Here is an 18,839-nt window from a genome sequence, read left to right as displayed (position 1 = left end):
TCGCACTGATCTCACAGAAACAAAGTCATTTATTTTGAGAATATTTGTGCGATTCCAACAAACACATTAGTTTTATATTGGAATTTGAGAGGTTTTAACTGTTTCACTGGACTGTTGGTCTGCTTCTTTCTTATCAATCTACAGCATCACCTTGGAGCATTGTAAAATATTAGAAAGCATCTTAAAAACATCTATATTGGGATATAAAATAGGGCTGGGATATAAAATAAAGCTTCGGTAGAAATCTTAAAGTAATAAAGAATATACTTGTTAAAATTTTTGCATATTTTGTGTTCAAAATCTCAAGAATTACTTCTGCTGTTCTATGCCATCACGCAAAATCATTGTTTAAATGGGATATTAACACAAGAAAACTTTATTAGCTAAGCCTGGCCCCTTCTTTGTCTCTAAATCAGCTGTAATGTAGAAGTGGGGCGGGCTTAGCTAATGAACTGACTCCTTAGCCAATCAACATTCGTTATGTCACCCTCACACTTGGAGGCAGAGGAAGCTTCCAGCTGTATCGGACTGTCACAGCTCAGCAGCAGCACAGAACTTCTGGGATGGGATGATAGGGACTGAAATCCAAATGCAGTTTGGAAAATCAAAGTATATTTGTAAAGTTAATTTATTTTACATTTGCCAAACAATAAATATTCTGCTTTCGTTGGACAATCCCTTTAGTAGCAAACAGGCCTTAAAGTGCTTATCAGTGACTGTGTGGTGTTTCATTTCAGTCCATATGTTCTTAAAAATATCCAACAAGCTTATATAATTATGTGACTTGGGTTCTAGGGAATACCAGTGTTTATTTTCTGTATTATTTCACCCCCCCCTTATTATCCATGCACTGTGACATGACTGTGTGCAATAACCTATAACTTTATTTCTCCAGTCATGTGATGCATTATTTACTTCTGAACTGCGACATTGCTGTGTTCATTACCTTTGGACTGTGACTGATTTTTCTTGTACTATGGTGTACTTAGGGTCCATTCACACGTCCGTACGTGTTTTGCAGATCAGCAAATTGTGGATCTGCAAAACACGGACACCGGTAATGTGCGTTCCGCATTTTGCGGACCGCACATCGCCGACACTCTCATAGAAAATGCCTTTTCTTGTCCGCAATTGTGGACAAGAATAGGACATGTTCATTTTTTGGCGGAACGGAAGTGCGGATTGCGGAACGGATGCGGACCCATTTTGGGGATTTGTGAATGGACCCTTATTCTACCCATGCTCTGACATCATTCTAATCCTTAGCTGTCACATCACTATATTTATTATATACTGTATATTCTGTGACATCACTTTTTTTAGTACTGTTCTATGACATACTGTAACTAACATCACCATGACAACCATTTGACTTTATAATTTTTATTATTCATGACAATGACACAATTGTGTTTGTTATTCCTGTTTATTATCCCTTAACCACTTCACATCCGGGCCATTTCTCAATTTTCAAAATTTTAATTCCTCTGCTTTTACAACAGAAAGTGATACCTCATAAAATATTTATTACTTAACATTCCCCATATGTCTACTTTATATTGGCATCATTTTGTAAATGTCATTTAATTTTTATAGGACGTTAAAAGGCTTAGAATTGTAAAAAGCAATTCTTAAAACTTTTAAGAACATTTCCCAAACCCACTTTTTAAGGACCAGTTCAGGTCTGAAGTCACTTTGTGGGGCTTACATAGTTGAAGCCCCCCATAAATGACCCTATTGTACAAACTACACCCCCCAAGTTACTCAAAACCGATTTTACAAACTTTGTTAATCCCTTTAGGTGTCCCACAAGAATCAAAGGAAAATGGAGATGACATTTCTAAATTTCACTTTTTTGGCAGATTTTCCATTTTAATCAATTTTTTTCTTTAACACATCGAAGGGTTAACAGCCAAACAAAACTCAATATTTATTACCCTAATTCTGCGGTTTACAGAAACACCCCATATGTGGTCATAAACTGATGTAAGGGCACACGGCAGGGTGCAGAAGAAAAGGAGCACCGTATGGTTTTTGGAAGGCAGATTTACCTGAACTGGTTTTTAGATGTCATGTCCCATTTGAAGCCATTTTGATGCACCCTTACAGTAGAAACTCCCCAAAAGTTACCCCATTTTGGAAACTAGGGGATAAGGTGCCAGTTGTATTGGTATTTTGGGGTACATATCATTTTTAATTGCTCTATATTAAATTTTTTGGCTGTTTTGCCACTGTTTTTATTTTGTATTTTTTACAACATCTATATGACAGGGTAGATTATGTGCTATTTTTTTTATAGAGCAGGTTGTTACAGACGCAATGATATTAAATATGTCTACTTTCTTTATTTGTTTGTTTCAGTTTTACATAATAAAGCATTTTTGAAAAAAATAATGTTTTTGTGTCTTCATGTTCTGAATGAGTTGACATTTTTAGTGGTACCATTTTTGGGTACATATGATTTTTTGATCATTCATTATAACACTTTATGGGGCAAGGTGACCAAAAAATTGGTTGTTTTAGCACAGTTTTTATTTTTACAGCATTCATCTTAGGGGTTAGGTCATGTGACATTTTTATAGAACAGATCCTTACGGACATGGGAATTCCTAATATGTATACTTTTTCTTATTTATTTAAGTTTAACACAATAATAGTATTTTTGAAACAACAAAAAAAGATGTATTAGTGTCTCCATAGTCTGAGAGCCATAGATTTTTTATTTTTTGACCGATTGTCTTAGTTAGGTCTCTTTCACACGACCGTATGGCTTTATCAGTGTTTTGCGGGCCGTTTTTTCCGGATCCGTTGTTCCATTTTTTGTTTCATTTCCGTTTCGTTTCCATTTTTCCATTCCGTTTTTCCGTATGGCCTATACAGTATACAGTAATTACATAGAAAAAATTGGGCTGGGCATAACATTTTCAATAGATGGTTCCGCAAAAAACTGAACAGATACGGAAGACATACGGATGCATTTCCATATGTGTTTCGTTTTTTTTGCGGACCCAATGACTTGAATGGATCCACGGACCGTGATTTGCGGACAAGAATAGGACAAGACTCAAAATAGGACAAAACTCAAAATGTTCATGGAGTACATTCAGTTTTTTTTTGCGGACCCATTGAAATGAAAGGTTCCGAAAAAACATTCGTGTGAACGAGCCCTTAGGTCTCATTTTTTGCAGGATGACGTGATGGTTTGATTGCTACTATTTTGGGGGACATATGCCTTTTTGATCACTTGGTGTTGCACTTTATGTGATGTTAGTTGACCCCAAAACATTTTTGCCACAATTTTTCTTATTTTTATAGTGTTCATCTGAGGGGTTAGGTGATGTGATATTGTTATAGAGCTGGTTTTTAGAGATACAGCAATACCTAATATGTCTCTTTTTTTATTTATTCCACTTTAACACAATAATAGTAGTTTTGAAGAAAAAAAACATATTTTAGTGTCTCCAATGTCTGAGACTCATAATTTTTTTTTGACCGATTATCTTAGGTAGTGTCTCATTTTTTGCGTGATGAGGTGACTGATTTGTACTATTTTGGAGGGGATGCGCCTTTTTGATCGCTTCGTGTTGCAATTTTTGTGATGTAAGGTGACAAAAAATGGCTTTTTTTGGCACTGTTTTTTTTTATTCTTTTTACGGTGTTCACCTGAGCGGTTTTTATAGAGCTGGTTGTTATGGACGTGGCGATACCCAAGATGTATACTTTTTTTAAATTTATTTCACTTTAACACAATAATAGCATTTTTGAAGCAAAAAAATTATGTTTTAATGTCTCCGTGTTGTGAGAGCTATAGTTTTAATTTTTTGAGCAATTTTCTTATGTAGGGGCTCATTTTTTTCGGGATGAGGTGACGGTTTTATTGGTACCATTTGTGGGACATACGCCTTTTTGATCACTTGGAGTCGCACTTTTTGTGATGTAAGGTGACAAAAATAGTTTTTTTTGACAGTTTTTATTTATTTTTATGGTATTTATCGGGCGAGGTGGATTATGTGATATATTTTCAGAGCCGGTTGTTACGGATGCGGCAATACTAAATATGTCTATTTTATTCATTTGTTTTCTATTTTTAAAAAAAAAAATATTACTTAATTAGGGATTAATTTTTTTACATGTGAAACTTTTTTTTTTTAAACACTTTATTGTTTTATTTTTAAAAATTTTTATTTTACACTTTGCGTCCCCCATAAGGTCATACAAGACCTCTAGGGGACATTTACCTTTACTTTTTTTCACCATTGATTTCTCCTGTAACTGGGGCTGACATAGAAACCCCAGTTACAGGGGAAATACACCCCCCAGAGAGGCTGAACAGCAGAATACAGCGCTGTACAGCCTCAGTGCAGGGCTGATCGAGGTGGAGAGGGGAATAAGCAACTGGCAGGCAGCTTCAACTGTGGCTTATTTCCATGCTAACAAAAGGATCAGGCAATTAAATCCAGTGTGCCCCATCCTTATCCCTCCAAACACCAGCTTTTGGGGGAAAGTCAAGAGGCCACCAAACACATTAGATGTTTGGCCAAACCTGCCGAAGTTGGTGGTTTGACCGATACACATCTAATATGTATGGCTAGCTTAAGTGTAAGGTGAAAATTTGCAATTTGCTCAACCACTTCAACCCCGCTAGCTGAAACCCCCTTCATGACCAGGTCACTTTTTACACTTCTGCACTACACTACTTTCACCGTTTATCGCTCGGTCATGCAACTTACCACCCAAATGAATTTTACCTCCTTTTCTTCTCACTAATAGAGCTTTCATTTGGTGGTATTTCATTTCATTGTATAAAAAAATTGGAAAAGTTGTCTTTTGCCAAGATATTTCTCTCACCCAGCATGGTTATATGTAAAATGACACCCCAAAACACATTCCCCAACTTCTCCTGAGTACGGCGATACCAGATGTGCGACACTTTTTTGCAGCCAAGGTGGGCAAAGGGGCACATATTCCAAAGTGCACCTTTCGGATTTCGCAGGCCATTTTTTACACATTTTGATTGCAAAGTACTTCTCACACATATGGGCCCCTAAATTGCCAGGGCAGTATAACTACGCCACAAGTGACCCCATTTTGGCAGGGGGGTGATCAATGACAGGGAAGTGATCAGGAAGTCTATATGCGTGATCACCCCCTTGTCATTGATCACCCCCCTGTAAGGCTCCATTCAGACATCCGCATGTGTTTTGCAGATCCGATCCATGTATCAGTGGATCCGTAAAAATCATACGGACCTCTGAATGGAGCCTTACAGGGGGGTGATCAATGACAGGGGGGTGATCAATGACAGGGAAATTATCAGGAAGTCTATATGCGTGATCACCCCCTTGTCATTGATCACCCCCCCTGTAAGGCTACATTCAGACGTCCGTATGCGTTTTGCGGATCCGATCCATGTATCAGTGGATCCGTAAAAATCATACGGACCTCTGAATGGAGCCTTACAGGGGGGTGATCAATGACAGGGGGGTGATTAGGGAGTCTATATGGGGTGATCAGTGGTTCATAAAGGGTTAATAAGTGACAGGGGGGAGGTGTAGTGTAGTGTGGTGTTTGGTGCGACTTTACTGAGCTGCCTGTGTCCTCTGGTGGTCGATCCTAACAAAAGGGACCACCAGAGGACCAGGTAGCAGGTATATTAGACGCTGTTATCAAAACAGCGTCTAATATACCTGTTAGGGGTTAAAAAAATCACATCTCCAGCCTGCCAGCGAGCGATCGCCGCTGGCAGGCTGGAGATCCACTCGCTTACCTTCCGTTCCTGTGAGCGCGCGCGCCTGTGTGCGCGCGTTCACAGGAAATCTCGGCTATCGCGAGATGACGCGCCGATGCGTCCAGGAGGAGTAAATCAACCACCTCCCGGACGCATCGGTGCTTTAGGCGGTCGGGAGGTGGTTAATTTCCCACATGAATTTTTTTTTGGTACATGTCATATGCATGACATTTTCTAAATCCCATTCACATGCATTATACCATCATTCAGCAGACGCAGTACGGAACATGCATAACAAATCTTACATGTGTGAAATTACTCCATAGGCCCCCTACACAAACAAATTTGGATTGACCTTTTTTTACTTTGCATATTACATGCATTTGTATGGCTTCTTTTAGTGCCATTTCCTTGCATTTAATGATTCCTATAGACATTCAGCTAACATTTATGGTTTAAAAAAGACATAAGTCCATTGCGTTCAACTAAGGGATGGGTGGGGATATTCATTTTTGGAAAGGGGAGTTGGCATTTTTACTGTACAGAAAATGCATGTTGGTATAAACACCACATAAAAATTATGTGTGAATCCACCTATGTAATGATTTCTGTGCAATCATATTAATGTGTTATCATGTGTATACAGGTGAAACTCGAAAAATTTGAATATCGTGCAAAGTTCATTTATTTCAGTAATGCAACGTAAAAGGGGAAACTAACATATGAGATAGACTCATTACATGCAAAGCGAGATATTTCAAGCCTTTATTTGGTATAATTTGGATGATTATGGCTTACAGCTTATAAAACCCCAAAGTCACAATTTTGAGGTCCCCTTTGCTCAGGGGGTATAGATGAATTAGCTGACTAGAGTGTGACACTTTGAGCCTAGAATATTGAACCTTTTCACAAACTTCGAATTTTAAGCTGCATTAATGCAATTCCTTTTAATTTGCATTACTGAAATAAATGGACTTTTGCACAATATTCAAATTTTTCGAGTTTCACCTATAATTTAGTTGACATCTCACAGTTGGCATATATTATGTATCCCCTCGCGAGTTTCACCTGTATATGTGCTTGGGAAGTGGTGCTTAAATAAAAAGATACTAGTACTTTACTTTGTGCATCACAATAAGGTCTTGTTAAAGACTTTACACTGGGAAATGAGAGCTTCAATTGTACCTCTGTTAATGGACCTGCTAATTTGTAAAACTTTTATAGAGTTTTTTTTTATCTTTTCCAATACCATATAAGATGGTAGAAGATGATGTCTTTAGTTACAAGTACGAAAACTACACTGTATCATTATAGTATATCTAGAGATTTATTATACTAGAGATGCCTTTGTGAGTACCCCATTTTCCATATGAAGGACTTATTCCTTCTTTTCTGTGTTTATTTGACTATTGAGATTGTACTTTACATTTCTAAAAAGAGAGAATTTGAACTTTGCTCAAGCACACCTTCACCACCTCAAGCATTTCTTCCTACGTGCCAAATGTCCTTTTGTTTGGAAGAAATCTTGAAATATACACACAAACCACTATGTAATTATTACCTTGATGGAACATGATCTTCCAACATCTCAGGACACAGTTAAAGCAAATTACTCGTATTAAATTGGACCTCATTCCAAAATACCCTTTTTGCTCTTCACAATAATTCATTTCTTTTTTTAAGCTTCTAAACGGCATAGGTAGCATCCATCTTAATTAGTCGGCACATTCCTGTGAAGTAAAGCAATTATCTGGGGCTCAAAGTAATATACTTGGAGACTATTGGTATTAGAGTCTTTCAACATGTGATGTGTCCTTAGGATGATTTAATGTTCATATGTATGTTGTACTGAGTTAATAGTGTGTTAAATACTGATTTAAACCTAATACTACAGAAAGTCATTTCTTGGAATAGACACTGAAATACACAGAAAGTAAAATAAAATAAAAATCATGATCTGCTGTTTCACCATTTGGAAATGCAACAATATCTATGCCTGTTAAAAATGTCTATAAAAGAAAGAAATTGTTTCTAGAAGTTGTGATGACCATATTCTTGTTGTGTACAAGATAGTGATAATTTTTGGCGCACTGTATAAACTACAGTAAGTAGAAAAATGCCGAAAAACTTTAAAAGGGGTTTCCAGACTCCAGATATTGATGACTTATTTTAGGATAGGTCATCAATATGCTACCATGAGGGTGCGGCACAGCCGCAGCCCCTGGCGCTTTGAACGGAACTGGAAGTGGTTGGGTTTGTGTCACTTAGTTTCCATTCAAGTGAGTCACTTACAGCACTTCTCGGAAGACCCACTTTTCCTGACAGGTTCATATTTGTCACATAGAGTTTTATTCACAGGCTGTTAAGAAAACGCCTGTGTGAATAGAACCATACACTTTTATGGTTCTGAAAATGTGACGGCTTTTAAAAAACAGTTTGGTGTTTTACTGTTCTTATGAAGATATAGGGGCACATTTATTATGACCGGTGTTTTAGACGCCCGTCTTAATAAAGACCCATAGCTGGAGGCATCCAGCGCCAGTTCAAAATGCAAGACAGCTTCCAAGCCCTCTTATATTTAGACCATTTTCTATGCCTCCTGGTCCGTCCCCTTCCCCCATGCCACGCCTACAATTTTAGACCTGGAGTGAGCGGGGCAAAGTTGCAGATTGTGCCATCTGCGCCTGATATACACCTAATTTAAGCATATTTCAGCTTAGTAAATAACCCTCACAATTCTTTCATTTTTCACTCTAGATGCAGTAGGATAATACAAAAAATGGTTGTGCAGGTAGACATACCCTTAAGTAATTCAGATCATGTTTGTTCTGGCAAATATTTTACATTCAACTGAACATATGCACCTGAACTGGCGGCCTTTAAACATGGAAATATTTGGAAGTTTACTGAAATGTTCTATAGGGTCTCAAAACTTATTAAAACTCTTCAAGGATGCTTTTCATATGGGTAAAAAGTCACACGATAACTGTAGTTTTACCTTGACTTTCATGCACTTTCCAGCCACTATGCAGCCCCAGCCTACATCACAAAAGTTACACAAAGATTAAAATAAAAATTTTGTTACAAATTTCTAAGATGCAATATGCATTGTCAGCATTTTTGGTGGCATATGGTAGAAATAGATGCTTTGTTATGACAGTAATATCTCTCTCAATAGCTGTAGAACTAGGCACAGAGTACATAATATACCAAGGAAAGCGCTAATTACAAAGGTAATTCCACTAATTACACATTTTCTGTGGCACTTTAGACCGTATTATTGAAGCTATAGGCTCTATAGGCCCAACAACTGGAATTTTACTAATTGCTGTGCAGTGCAGATAATTCCCTTTTATTGCTAAATTTTATTAAAGGCTATAACCACCTTCCGGGACAATTATTTTTGTTATGATTGCATTTTATGTATTACTCTTTATTAAAAAAATTCAATAATAGTAGATAAGGGCTACACATGAGCTGTGAGAGCAGCAACCTGATGGGTTTAGTGTGAAACTGAAAGCATGATACTCTGCAGATAAAAAGAAACGTAGCCCTCTAGAACAAAAACCGTCGACAATTTTTTAATACAGACCAATTAAAAAAAAGATTTTTTAGCCCAAAATGAGTAAAACGCAGTCGTAAAAATTGACCCAAAGGTATTCATAGCTTCTAAGAATACATATCCTAAACTGTTCTAAATACTTATTGCATGTATATAAATTGTCCATATTAGATATGTTACATCATGAATGGCAACCTCTGACACTCTGGTTATTGTGGAACTACAACTTGCACTTACAGCATGCACACTTGCTTCGCTGTTCTCAGAAACCCTATATAAATGAAAAGAGCTTCCTGGGAGTTGTAGTATCACAACAGTTGGAGTTTGCTGATCCCTTTGTTACATAAAGAATATTTACTTTAAGACTTAACTGATCATGGTGCCAAACTAATGGCAGTTTCACTGCATTGTTAGTTTTGGATGCACAACCTGCATAACGCATTTGATGGACTCACTGGCCTGATCACAAATCCTTAACTATAATGAGTTCTTTTGGGATGAATTTCCCCATAAGGGCATATATTACAGAAATTTGACTGAACCCCTGAATTTGTTGGGACAGGCCAACTATATTATTTGCATGGGTCCCCCAACTCTCCCTAGGCAGATGATATTGTCGGAAAGAAGGATTGGCAAACTGAATTTCAACATCTAATCATTTTGTTCTCAGGAGAAATTAGCCACCTCCCTATCTGGGACAACATGCATGTGTATAAATAGGAATGTGTAGGAATTGCTGTCTGCCAAATAAGCATTTTTAGGACAGTTACGAATTGTTAATGTATTGTCCATTATTTCTGATGAAATTCATGGTATCTTAAAAATAAATCAAAAGTCTGAATTCTTTCAAAAACAGACATTTTCAGAGATTTTTAAAATCAATTTTTCAATTATTCCAATTATTTTTTCTAGTAAAGACTTTGCACATATGAAATATGTAATGTATTTCACGATAGTGAAGCTTTCAACTGTTTTTAGTTCCATATCTGTATATTCAGTGTTAATGAGTTTAATTGCGCATTTTATTAACACAGCATTTTTGCTGAAGCAATTATTGTAGACCTGTCCAAGTGAATTATGTCTTTCTAGCTCCATAGTATATCATAGTTTATGTCCATTTAGATTTAGCTTCTCTTACACATGTGCTGTAGAAATTAAAATAATATACCTTCCAATTTCCCCTTCTGTGCATTGCCTGGGGAACAATAAACAGCATGGATACTCAAATACTTTTTGTAAAGTGGCACATACCTAGGTCTGCCATCCAGTGAAGGTCTGAGCTAAAAAAATATGAGGAGGGACAGCACCAATGGTGCCTCTAATTCTGGTATTCCCCTTTGTGCCCACCACATAGTAATGGTGCTCTCTTAGTTCCTCCCACACAGAAGGGATGCTTCCTTGGTGCTCCAACACAGTAAGAATGTTCTGTTAGTCCCACCTCACAATAGTGACGCCCCTTAGTGCCCCTTAGACAGTAAAGATGCCCCTTAGTGCCCTTCAGACAGTAATGATGCCCCTTAGTGCCCTTCAGACAGTAATGATGCCTCCTAATGCATCCAAACAGCATTGAGGCACTGTTTTATTCAACTGCCTCAGGCACACACACCTTAGTCCTCCACAGACAATGGCTGGCCACCTTAAGGTATTTAAAGCATCTTCCCTTGTGGGAAGGTGCCTGCACAATATCTTCTAGTTAGCTAGTTCCCTGTGAAGCTGCATTTTGTCTTGTTTGCCTGTCCATGTACCGAACTCTGCCTATTGACCCATCACTGGCTGACCTGAGTTCTCTATGTTCCTCATTATAACCCTGTGCTGCCTGCCCTGGCCATTGAACTGTTTCCTGGATTGTTTGTATGCTGCCTTTCCTGACCTCAGCTTGTTTCCTAACTACGGTTTTGCCTAAGCCCTCAGTGCTCTCCACTGTTGTGCCTTAACCTCTGTGGATGAGCAGCCACTGAACTAAGGCGACTCCAGCAGGTAGTGGCCTAATGGTATCCCTGCAGTGGAGTCCAGATCCCTGTATAGGGGTTGAAGGATAAAAACGAGGGGTCTGCCAGGATAGCGCCCTTAGGAGAAGCCCTGAGCCTAGTCAGTTCTGTGGAATAGCAGATCCACATCCTCTTTTGTAACATCAACTGTTTCTGTGGTCCCAGTGCATATCTGTAACACGGTCTCCCACCTGACATGTGGCATTTATAATATTGGTGTCATCCTACATGGCAGAGGGACCATTTAGCGGCTTTAGGAAAAAGGGTAAAGAGTTGGACTCTAACCAATCTAATATTGATAGCCTTTCCCAAGGCTTAAAATGCTTATCTCAACATGACAACTTATCACCCATCCACAGAATAGGTGGTAAGTGTTTGATTGATGGGGCAGTTCCATAGATGATGAATGGAGTGGTCACTTCATTCAAATGGGGGGCTCAGGACTCCAGTAATTGTGATCTCAGTGGTGGGACCCCAACCAATGAAACACTAATCACCTATTCTGTGGATAGGTGATAAATTGTTATGGTGGGACAAGCCCTTTAAGAGGTATAGATGACATTTCTGAACTTTGATGGAATACTTCTTGGGTTTCCTTATTCTGAAATTATCATTCTTTTTTGTAGGCATTCAGGAATCTCCCATACCAAATGGCCATTCACTTCCAGGAAGAGACTTTCTTCGAAAACAAATGCGAGGAGACCTCTTCACTCAGCAACAACTAGAAGTGTTGGATCGGGTATTTGATAGGCAACATTACACTGATATCTTTACAACTAGTGAACCCATCAAACCAGAACAGGTATTATATCTATTCTAATAACTATTTCTTTGTTATCATGTTCTCATTTTCCTCAGTGTGTGATTCTGAGATAAACCTTGAAGTCCACAGATGTTTTTAGCAATAAATGTCAAGCTTTAAAAAGGTTATCTGACTTATTAAAACATTTCCACCAATTCAGCAATTTTCCTAAAATAACAAAAGAAAGTATACTCGCCGATTTCATCCCCTGACGCTTCTAGCAATGCTGCTTCAATCCTCCCAACAAACTTTGTTTGTTGATCGATGTAATAATACAGTATACTTTCATAGATAGATTTAATTAAATGATACATTTAACTTTTTTTTGTGTGAATTTTAGCTTTCAAATTATATTCCATATATGGGTGATTTGTTTGGTTGCCTTTTACTGAATTTGTATTTTAAAATATATTTTATATAATCAGACTTTTTATTGAAACTTAATTTTCATCTAAACAACTGTATATACAGAATATCATATAATCTTAGATCTATCTAGACCTATACTTGTGAGTTTAAGCTGTCCAGGAAAGGAAGACTCATTACGTACTCATTGAAATTTCCATCCTGAATAGGTTGCATTGACAATATATAGGCGTTCACTACTAGATTAAAGGAGTTACCATCTGTGCCTTACCAGTAGTCTCCATTTCTCTATGGAGTTCACTAGGCCATCATAACATTGTGTCGATAGAAGCCACCAAGATGTGAGGAGTGGGCTTATGCATTTGGATTGAAAAGTATACTAAGTGCCTCATGTACAGCTTTTTAATTATGCTGAGAGACAAAAGATCAATTCATAGTATGTGGATGTGGGATCCATGCTTTTTCTTTATTTTAAAATATGCATTAACCCCTTTTTTTTTTTTTTCATGGTATCAGATTGTATAAGAGTTAATACTTAGTCTTAGCTTAGTTTCTGATACAGTATGGAGATGTGAGCTTTTGAGATCCGTTCACATGGTGCAGTTCTGCATAGTGACTGTTGTTGCTGTGGAGCTGTGGTTGATTGTCAGAGGGGCCTAGCTTGACAGCAGGGTTGGACTGTTGGGTTCCCACTGCCTGAGAGTGTAGTACTGCAGCAGAGGTGGTCGTCATGTGGTGCTCTGCCAATTTGGTGTGGGGACCCAATCTATAGAGACCACAGTGATGTGCTAAATGGGCTTATGCATTTTGATTTAAAACTATACTTCATGCTTCGTGTACAGATTATTATGCTGAGAAGCAAAATATCAATGCATAGCATGTGGTGTGTGATCCATACTATTTCTTTGGTTTAAAAAATTGTGTCCATAGTGACATAATGTTACCTTGAATGGACTGTGTCCTAGCCATCAGATCAGAAGGATGGAGGATTTAAGAAGAATGATAAGTATGTTACAATTTAAGTTACAATTTTTTACAGTTATTTTTACAGGCTACAGGATTTAGGAATTCAGGATGTTTGAAAACTATCTGGATCCTGGAAAACCCCTATTAAATGAGCTTTCCATTTCAACCTTTGTGGAATATTCCTATGATACGCCACTAATGTCAGCTAGGCATGGATCCCACTTCTAGGAACCTGTTCCTATCTCCAGAAAGAGGCCATCGAAGTAGAGGAAGAGCATTGGCCCATGCATGGCCACCCTACATTTACTGCTATGAGAGTTGTGAAATAAGCAGGGTGCTAGAATTTGCTATTTCCAGTAGAGCCATAGCAGTGAACGGAGAGGTGGACACATGTGCGTTGCATGATCTCCCTTCACTGCTATGGAATTTCTGAAAATAACTGAGCATGTTTGTTTGGCTATTTTTGGAAGTCTCATACCAGTAAATTCAGAGGATGCCACACATGAGCGGTGTGTTCTTCTTCACTTTTGGGGGCCCGTTTTGGAGATAAGAGCAGGTTCCAGGGGCACCTGTCTGACATAACCAAGCGATTTGCCACAAATGTTGAGATTGGAAAACTCTTTTAAATCATATATCAACATTTTCTAGTAATACTATTGTAGATTGTTCTACCATCTAGTGCTGACTGTCTCCACAGTTTTGCATTCATTATTGCTCTCCACAAAACAACCACATACATTTGAATAATGTTCTGCAGCCTTTCTATTTAACTGTTTCCCGGATCCACCGTTTTTTTGCAGTTGCCTGTTAAAGCAAAATGGAAGAATTAATGGTTAAATGTTTCCCATTTATTGCAACATCAATATATCTTGTTAAGCGGAACCATGAGATTAACAACTTGATTTGTTCCTAGGAGAGATCACCGACATGGATTAAATTGATAAATTTACAAGCGGGCTTGCATTTAAAACCAACTTCGAAATTATCTTGTGTTATTTTTATTGAGGGAGTGTTACATGGGAAAAATTACTTAAAATAGATATTTTACATTGTAATATAAATGGAATTACAATTTTTACAATTGAGACTTGCTAGTGTAAAACCATTTTTTTTTTTTTTTTAATAATTAAACCATTGAGATACAAACGTGGGTAAAACTGCTACTAATTAATGCTCCCCAAAATGGAAAATAGGAGAAAATAAAGAAACTGCTGTGGCTTCTTGTATTATATTTCAACGTTCAGTGTTCATATCAGTGTTGGAGGCTCTGATCTGAGCTTCTGTTGCAGATTCTGTCAAATTTGATGAAAAACATAGTGTATACTATAATAAAATACTCTAAAAAATGTTGTACTAGAGCATTATATAATTCTGAATATATCACACAAGCCCCACTGAACATGAGGTAGTGGTTTGCCATAAGGACAAATATTGTATATTAAAGGGAATCTGTCACCAGTAAAACTCACTGTTAACCTCTTCCTGCTATGTGATGCAGGCACTGGTAGTTAAGCGCTCTTTGCCATAAAAGTATGCCATAGTGATAGCTCAAGAGCAGGTCCCATGCCCTCACTTGTTGGTACCAGCTGTATTATACAGCAGGAACGTGACTCTTACAACCGGGATCGGAAATAACTCCTATCCCAACAGTGGATTAGACAGAGGGAGGAATCTCCATCTGTATTCCAATTGACATTCCACAAATGCAATTGCAGGGTTATGAGTACTTGGCATGACAGACAAAGGCCTTATGAAGGGCCCCAGGCCTGCCATATCGCACCACTATTACATCCTGTCTTTTAAAAATATAAAAAATCCACAAAATATTGGAAACATTTTTTTTCCCATTTCTCTTAAGTCATGAGAAAAACAAAGTACACCTACTTTGAATTTTATAGTTTTAAATATTAAACCATAATAAAAAAAAAGATCTGGTCCATAGTCATTTTTAAAATTAGGTACATGCAACCCTACGATGAACAACAACACATGACAAATTATACTGTGCCACTAGTTACTAGAAAAACTAGACCAAAATGCAAAAGCTGTGTGTGAAAAATTTAATACACCCTTAGGCCTAGTCCACACTTAAAGGGGTTGCCCCTTGAAAAATATTCTACAGTTTTCAAACCAGCACCTGGATCTGAATACTTTTGTAATTGCATGTAATAAAAAATTCTGTAAAATGTATCTGTACAATGCCACTTAATTTCTTATTTCTTTGACCTGCTCACTGAGAAGGTCGCACATGCTCAGTTTAGCCTTTCAACTGCCTCCAGAGCTGTGATAGCTGCAGTGGAAAAATATACTCCCCTTCAGATTTCAGCTTGATCTAAATCTAGCAGATAAATTAATGGGGAGATGTCTGGTCCCATGTGAGGTACAGAGATGGTTATAGCTTTATTAGAAAGGTATAGTCATGGACTATATGATGTCTTATCTTCATTTTTCACATTATTAATGGAATAACCCATTTAAGTGATTTCCATCAGTGATTTTTAAACCAAAACAAGGAATGGAGCCTTCATTGATAAGGTAGAATGGAAAAATCTGCACTCGTTCTGTGTTTTGGGCCCGTACCTTGTTTTGGCTGGAAATCACTGATGGAAATCACTGACCACTGATGGAAATCACCGACCAAAACACTGAAGTGTGAACTAGGCCTTACTACTTCCATAGAATTAAAAGGGAAAGTAGCACCAGGTGCTGCTAATTAAACATCCTTGATTAATTGATCATCAGCAAGTGTGACCAGTGACCAGCTCTATAAAAGCTAAAGTTTTGGCAGTTTGCTGGTCTGGAGCATTCAGGTGTATTTTCACACAATGCCAAGGAGGAAAGACATCTTTAGTAAGCAAATTGTTGGAAACTGCAAAAACCCAAGAGCTACATCTAGCACTCTACAGGCCTCCATTATCATGTTAAATGGTCAAGTTCATGACATTGCAAATAGAAAAAGATTGGACAACTATGTGCTTGGAAAAGTTGTCAAGAGAAAGCCCTTTTTTTCTAAAAAGAATAGGACAACACGGCTGAAGTTTGCAAAGTTGCATCTGATCAAGCCACAAGACAACATTGTTCTTTGGACAGAAGAGACCAAAGTGGAGATGTCTGGCCATAATGCACAGCACAAGTTTGCAAAAAACCAACAGCCTATTAGCAAAAACACCTCATGCCAACTTTAAAGCACAGTGGCGGAGGGTGATGATTGGGGCTTATTTTGCAGCAACAGGACTTGGGCACCTTGTCGTCACTGGGTCAACCATGAACTTCTCTGTGTACCAAAGTATTCTAGAGTCAAACATCAATCCAAAAGCTAATGCTTGGCCAAAAGTGGGTCATGCAACAAGACAATGATCCCAAACATACCAGAAAACCTACATCATTAAAGGGAATCTGTCATCAACTTTATGCTGCCCATACTAACAGCAGAATAAAGTAGAGACAGGTGAGTTGATTTAAGCGGACTGTCACTTGAAAGTTAAAAGTAAGTGGTTGCCGAGAACCAACATCACAATCATTGCAGACTAGGCCTGGAAAAGAGTCACAGCGACCAGAGAAGAGTCATGGTTATCCATAAATTCCTGCTCTCCTGCCCACCAGCTGATGATTGACAGTATTCTGCCTAGTTTTTCCCTTTTTCTTTAGAAGAGAACTGTCAATCATCAGTATGGGTGAGAGTGCAGGAGATTATGAATAAACATGACTATTCTCAAGTAGATTTGACTCTTTTCAAGGCCTGTGCTGCAATAATTCCCTTTAAGACTGAAAAAGAAAAAAAATCAAGGCAATGGCCTAATCAAAGTCCAGACATCAACCCAACTGAAATGCTGTGACAGAGAGAGAGAGAGAGAGAGAGCTGTTCATAAAGGAAGGCCCAAAAAAAACAATGAACTGAAGAAACGTTGTAAAGAAGAGTGGGCTGAAATTCCTCCAGAATGATGTGAGATACTGATGAAGTCACACAGCAACTAATTAGTTCAAGTTATTGCTGCTAAAGGTGGTTCTACAAGTTGATTTATGGGGTGTACTTAATTTTGTATACATGGCTTTTCCATTTTTGCTTAATTTTTGTGGTTGTTCATCTGAGGTTGTATTTATCTAATTCCTTCTAAGGCCTAGATTTTTTTTCCTCATAGGTAAAACCATAAGATTCAAACAGGATGAACTTTGGTTTTCTCATGACTGTATAATATTGCTCTTATATAGCAGAGTTAACAGTCACAGACATAACATGTTCACTAGATGTCATATCTCCCCAACTGTGTGTGTTAACTCTGCTGCATTTGCATAGACTTGTATAAGAGGTACAGATGCAGCAGAGTTAACAACCACAGTCATAACGCGTTAACTAGATGTGATAACTGAAAAAGTATGACTGTTAGCTCTGCTAGATCTGTATATATATATATATATAGTTTGTAGAAAATGGACTGCACTCCAATTTAAAAGTGAAAAAATAGTGAACTTTTATTCACCCATAATATGGCAGCTTTTGCGACGTTTCGGCTCACCAGGCTGGAAGAAGGCTCTTGTGAGCCGAAACATCGCAAAAGTTGCCTTATTATGGGTGAATAAAAGTTCACTATTCTTTCACTTTTAAATTGGAGTGCAGTCCATTTTCTACAAACCATATTATTGGGGTATTGCCGCGGCCCCCGTGGACATTGCACCCGCTTTTTGGTTGGTGCTCCTGCTGGACTTTTTCCTCAATATATATATATATATATATATATATATATATATGTATATACTAAGGCTACTTTCACACTCGTGTTTTGGCTTTTCTTTCTTGAGATCCGTCTAGGGCTCTCACAAGCGGTCCAAAATGGATCAGTTTTGCCCTAATGTATTCTGAATGGAAAAGGATCCGCTCAGAATGATGCATCAGTTTGCCTCCGAGCAGTCTCCATTCCACTCTGGAAGCGGACACCAAAATGCTGCCTACAGAGTTTTGCTGTCCGCTTGACAAAACTGAGCCAAACCATCCGTTTTCTCTGGCACAATAGAAAACGGATCCGTCTCCCCTTGACTTTAAATGGAGTTCATGACGGATCCGTCTTGGCTATGTTGCAGATAATACAAACGGATCCGTTCATGACAGATGCATGCAGGTGTATTATTGTAATGGATCCGTTTTTGCAGATTCATGATGGATCCGCCCAAAACGCGAGTGTGAAAGTAGCCTAAGAGCAATGGCGGAATACTGGAATTTCATTGTTTTTTAACAGTGTTTCCCCCAAAAATGCTGTACTGCAAAATAGTGCCATTATCCCTTTCCCAACATGTGATGTAGTAGTACGTCACATGTCGGGTCTTTAAGATGGCCCCCATTCTTGAGCAGAACCGGCGCCATAGCAACTGGGTGCCTGCTGGTTCATACAGCAGGCACCTGCGGCTAATGTCCGTGACTTCTCAGATGCCGTG

General features: G+C 38.2%; 1 protein-coding gene across 4 annotated transcripts in view; it reads left to right on the top strand.

Moving 5' to 3' along the window:
- LOC122937770 (paired box protein Pax-5) overlaps positions 1-18,839 on the top strand; it is a 276,869-nt gene that overhangs the window by 107,942 nt on the left and 150,088 nt on the right. For all 4 annotated transcript variants that reach the window (XM_044292829.1, XM_044292822.1, XM_044292807.1 and 1 more), the window contains exon 6: positions 11,905-12,080. In XM_044292829.1, coding sequence (XP_044148764.1) covers positions 11,905-12,080 — 176 coding nt within the window. The remainder of the gene's footprint in view (positions 1-11,904; positions 12,081-18,839) is intronic.

Source organism: Bufo gargarizans, chromosome 1 (assembly GCF_014858855.1).
Source record: "Bufo gargarizans isolate SCDJY-AF-19 chromosome 1, ASM1485885v1, whole genome shotgun sequence".
Classification (NCBI taxonomy): Eukaryota; Metazoa; Chordata; class Amphibia; order Anura; family Bufonidae; genus Bufo; species Bufo gargarizans.
Note: the sequence above shows the minus strand (reverse complement) of the source record. Positions and strands in the feature narration are given on the sequence as shown.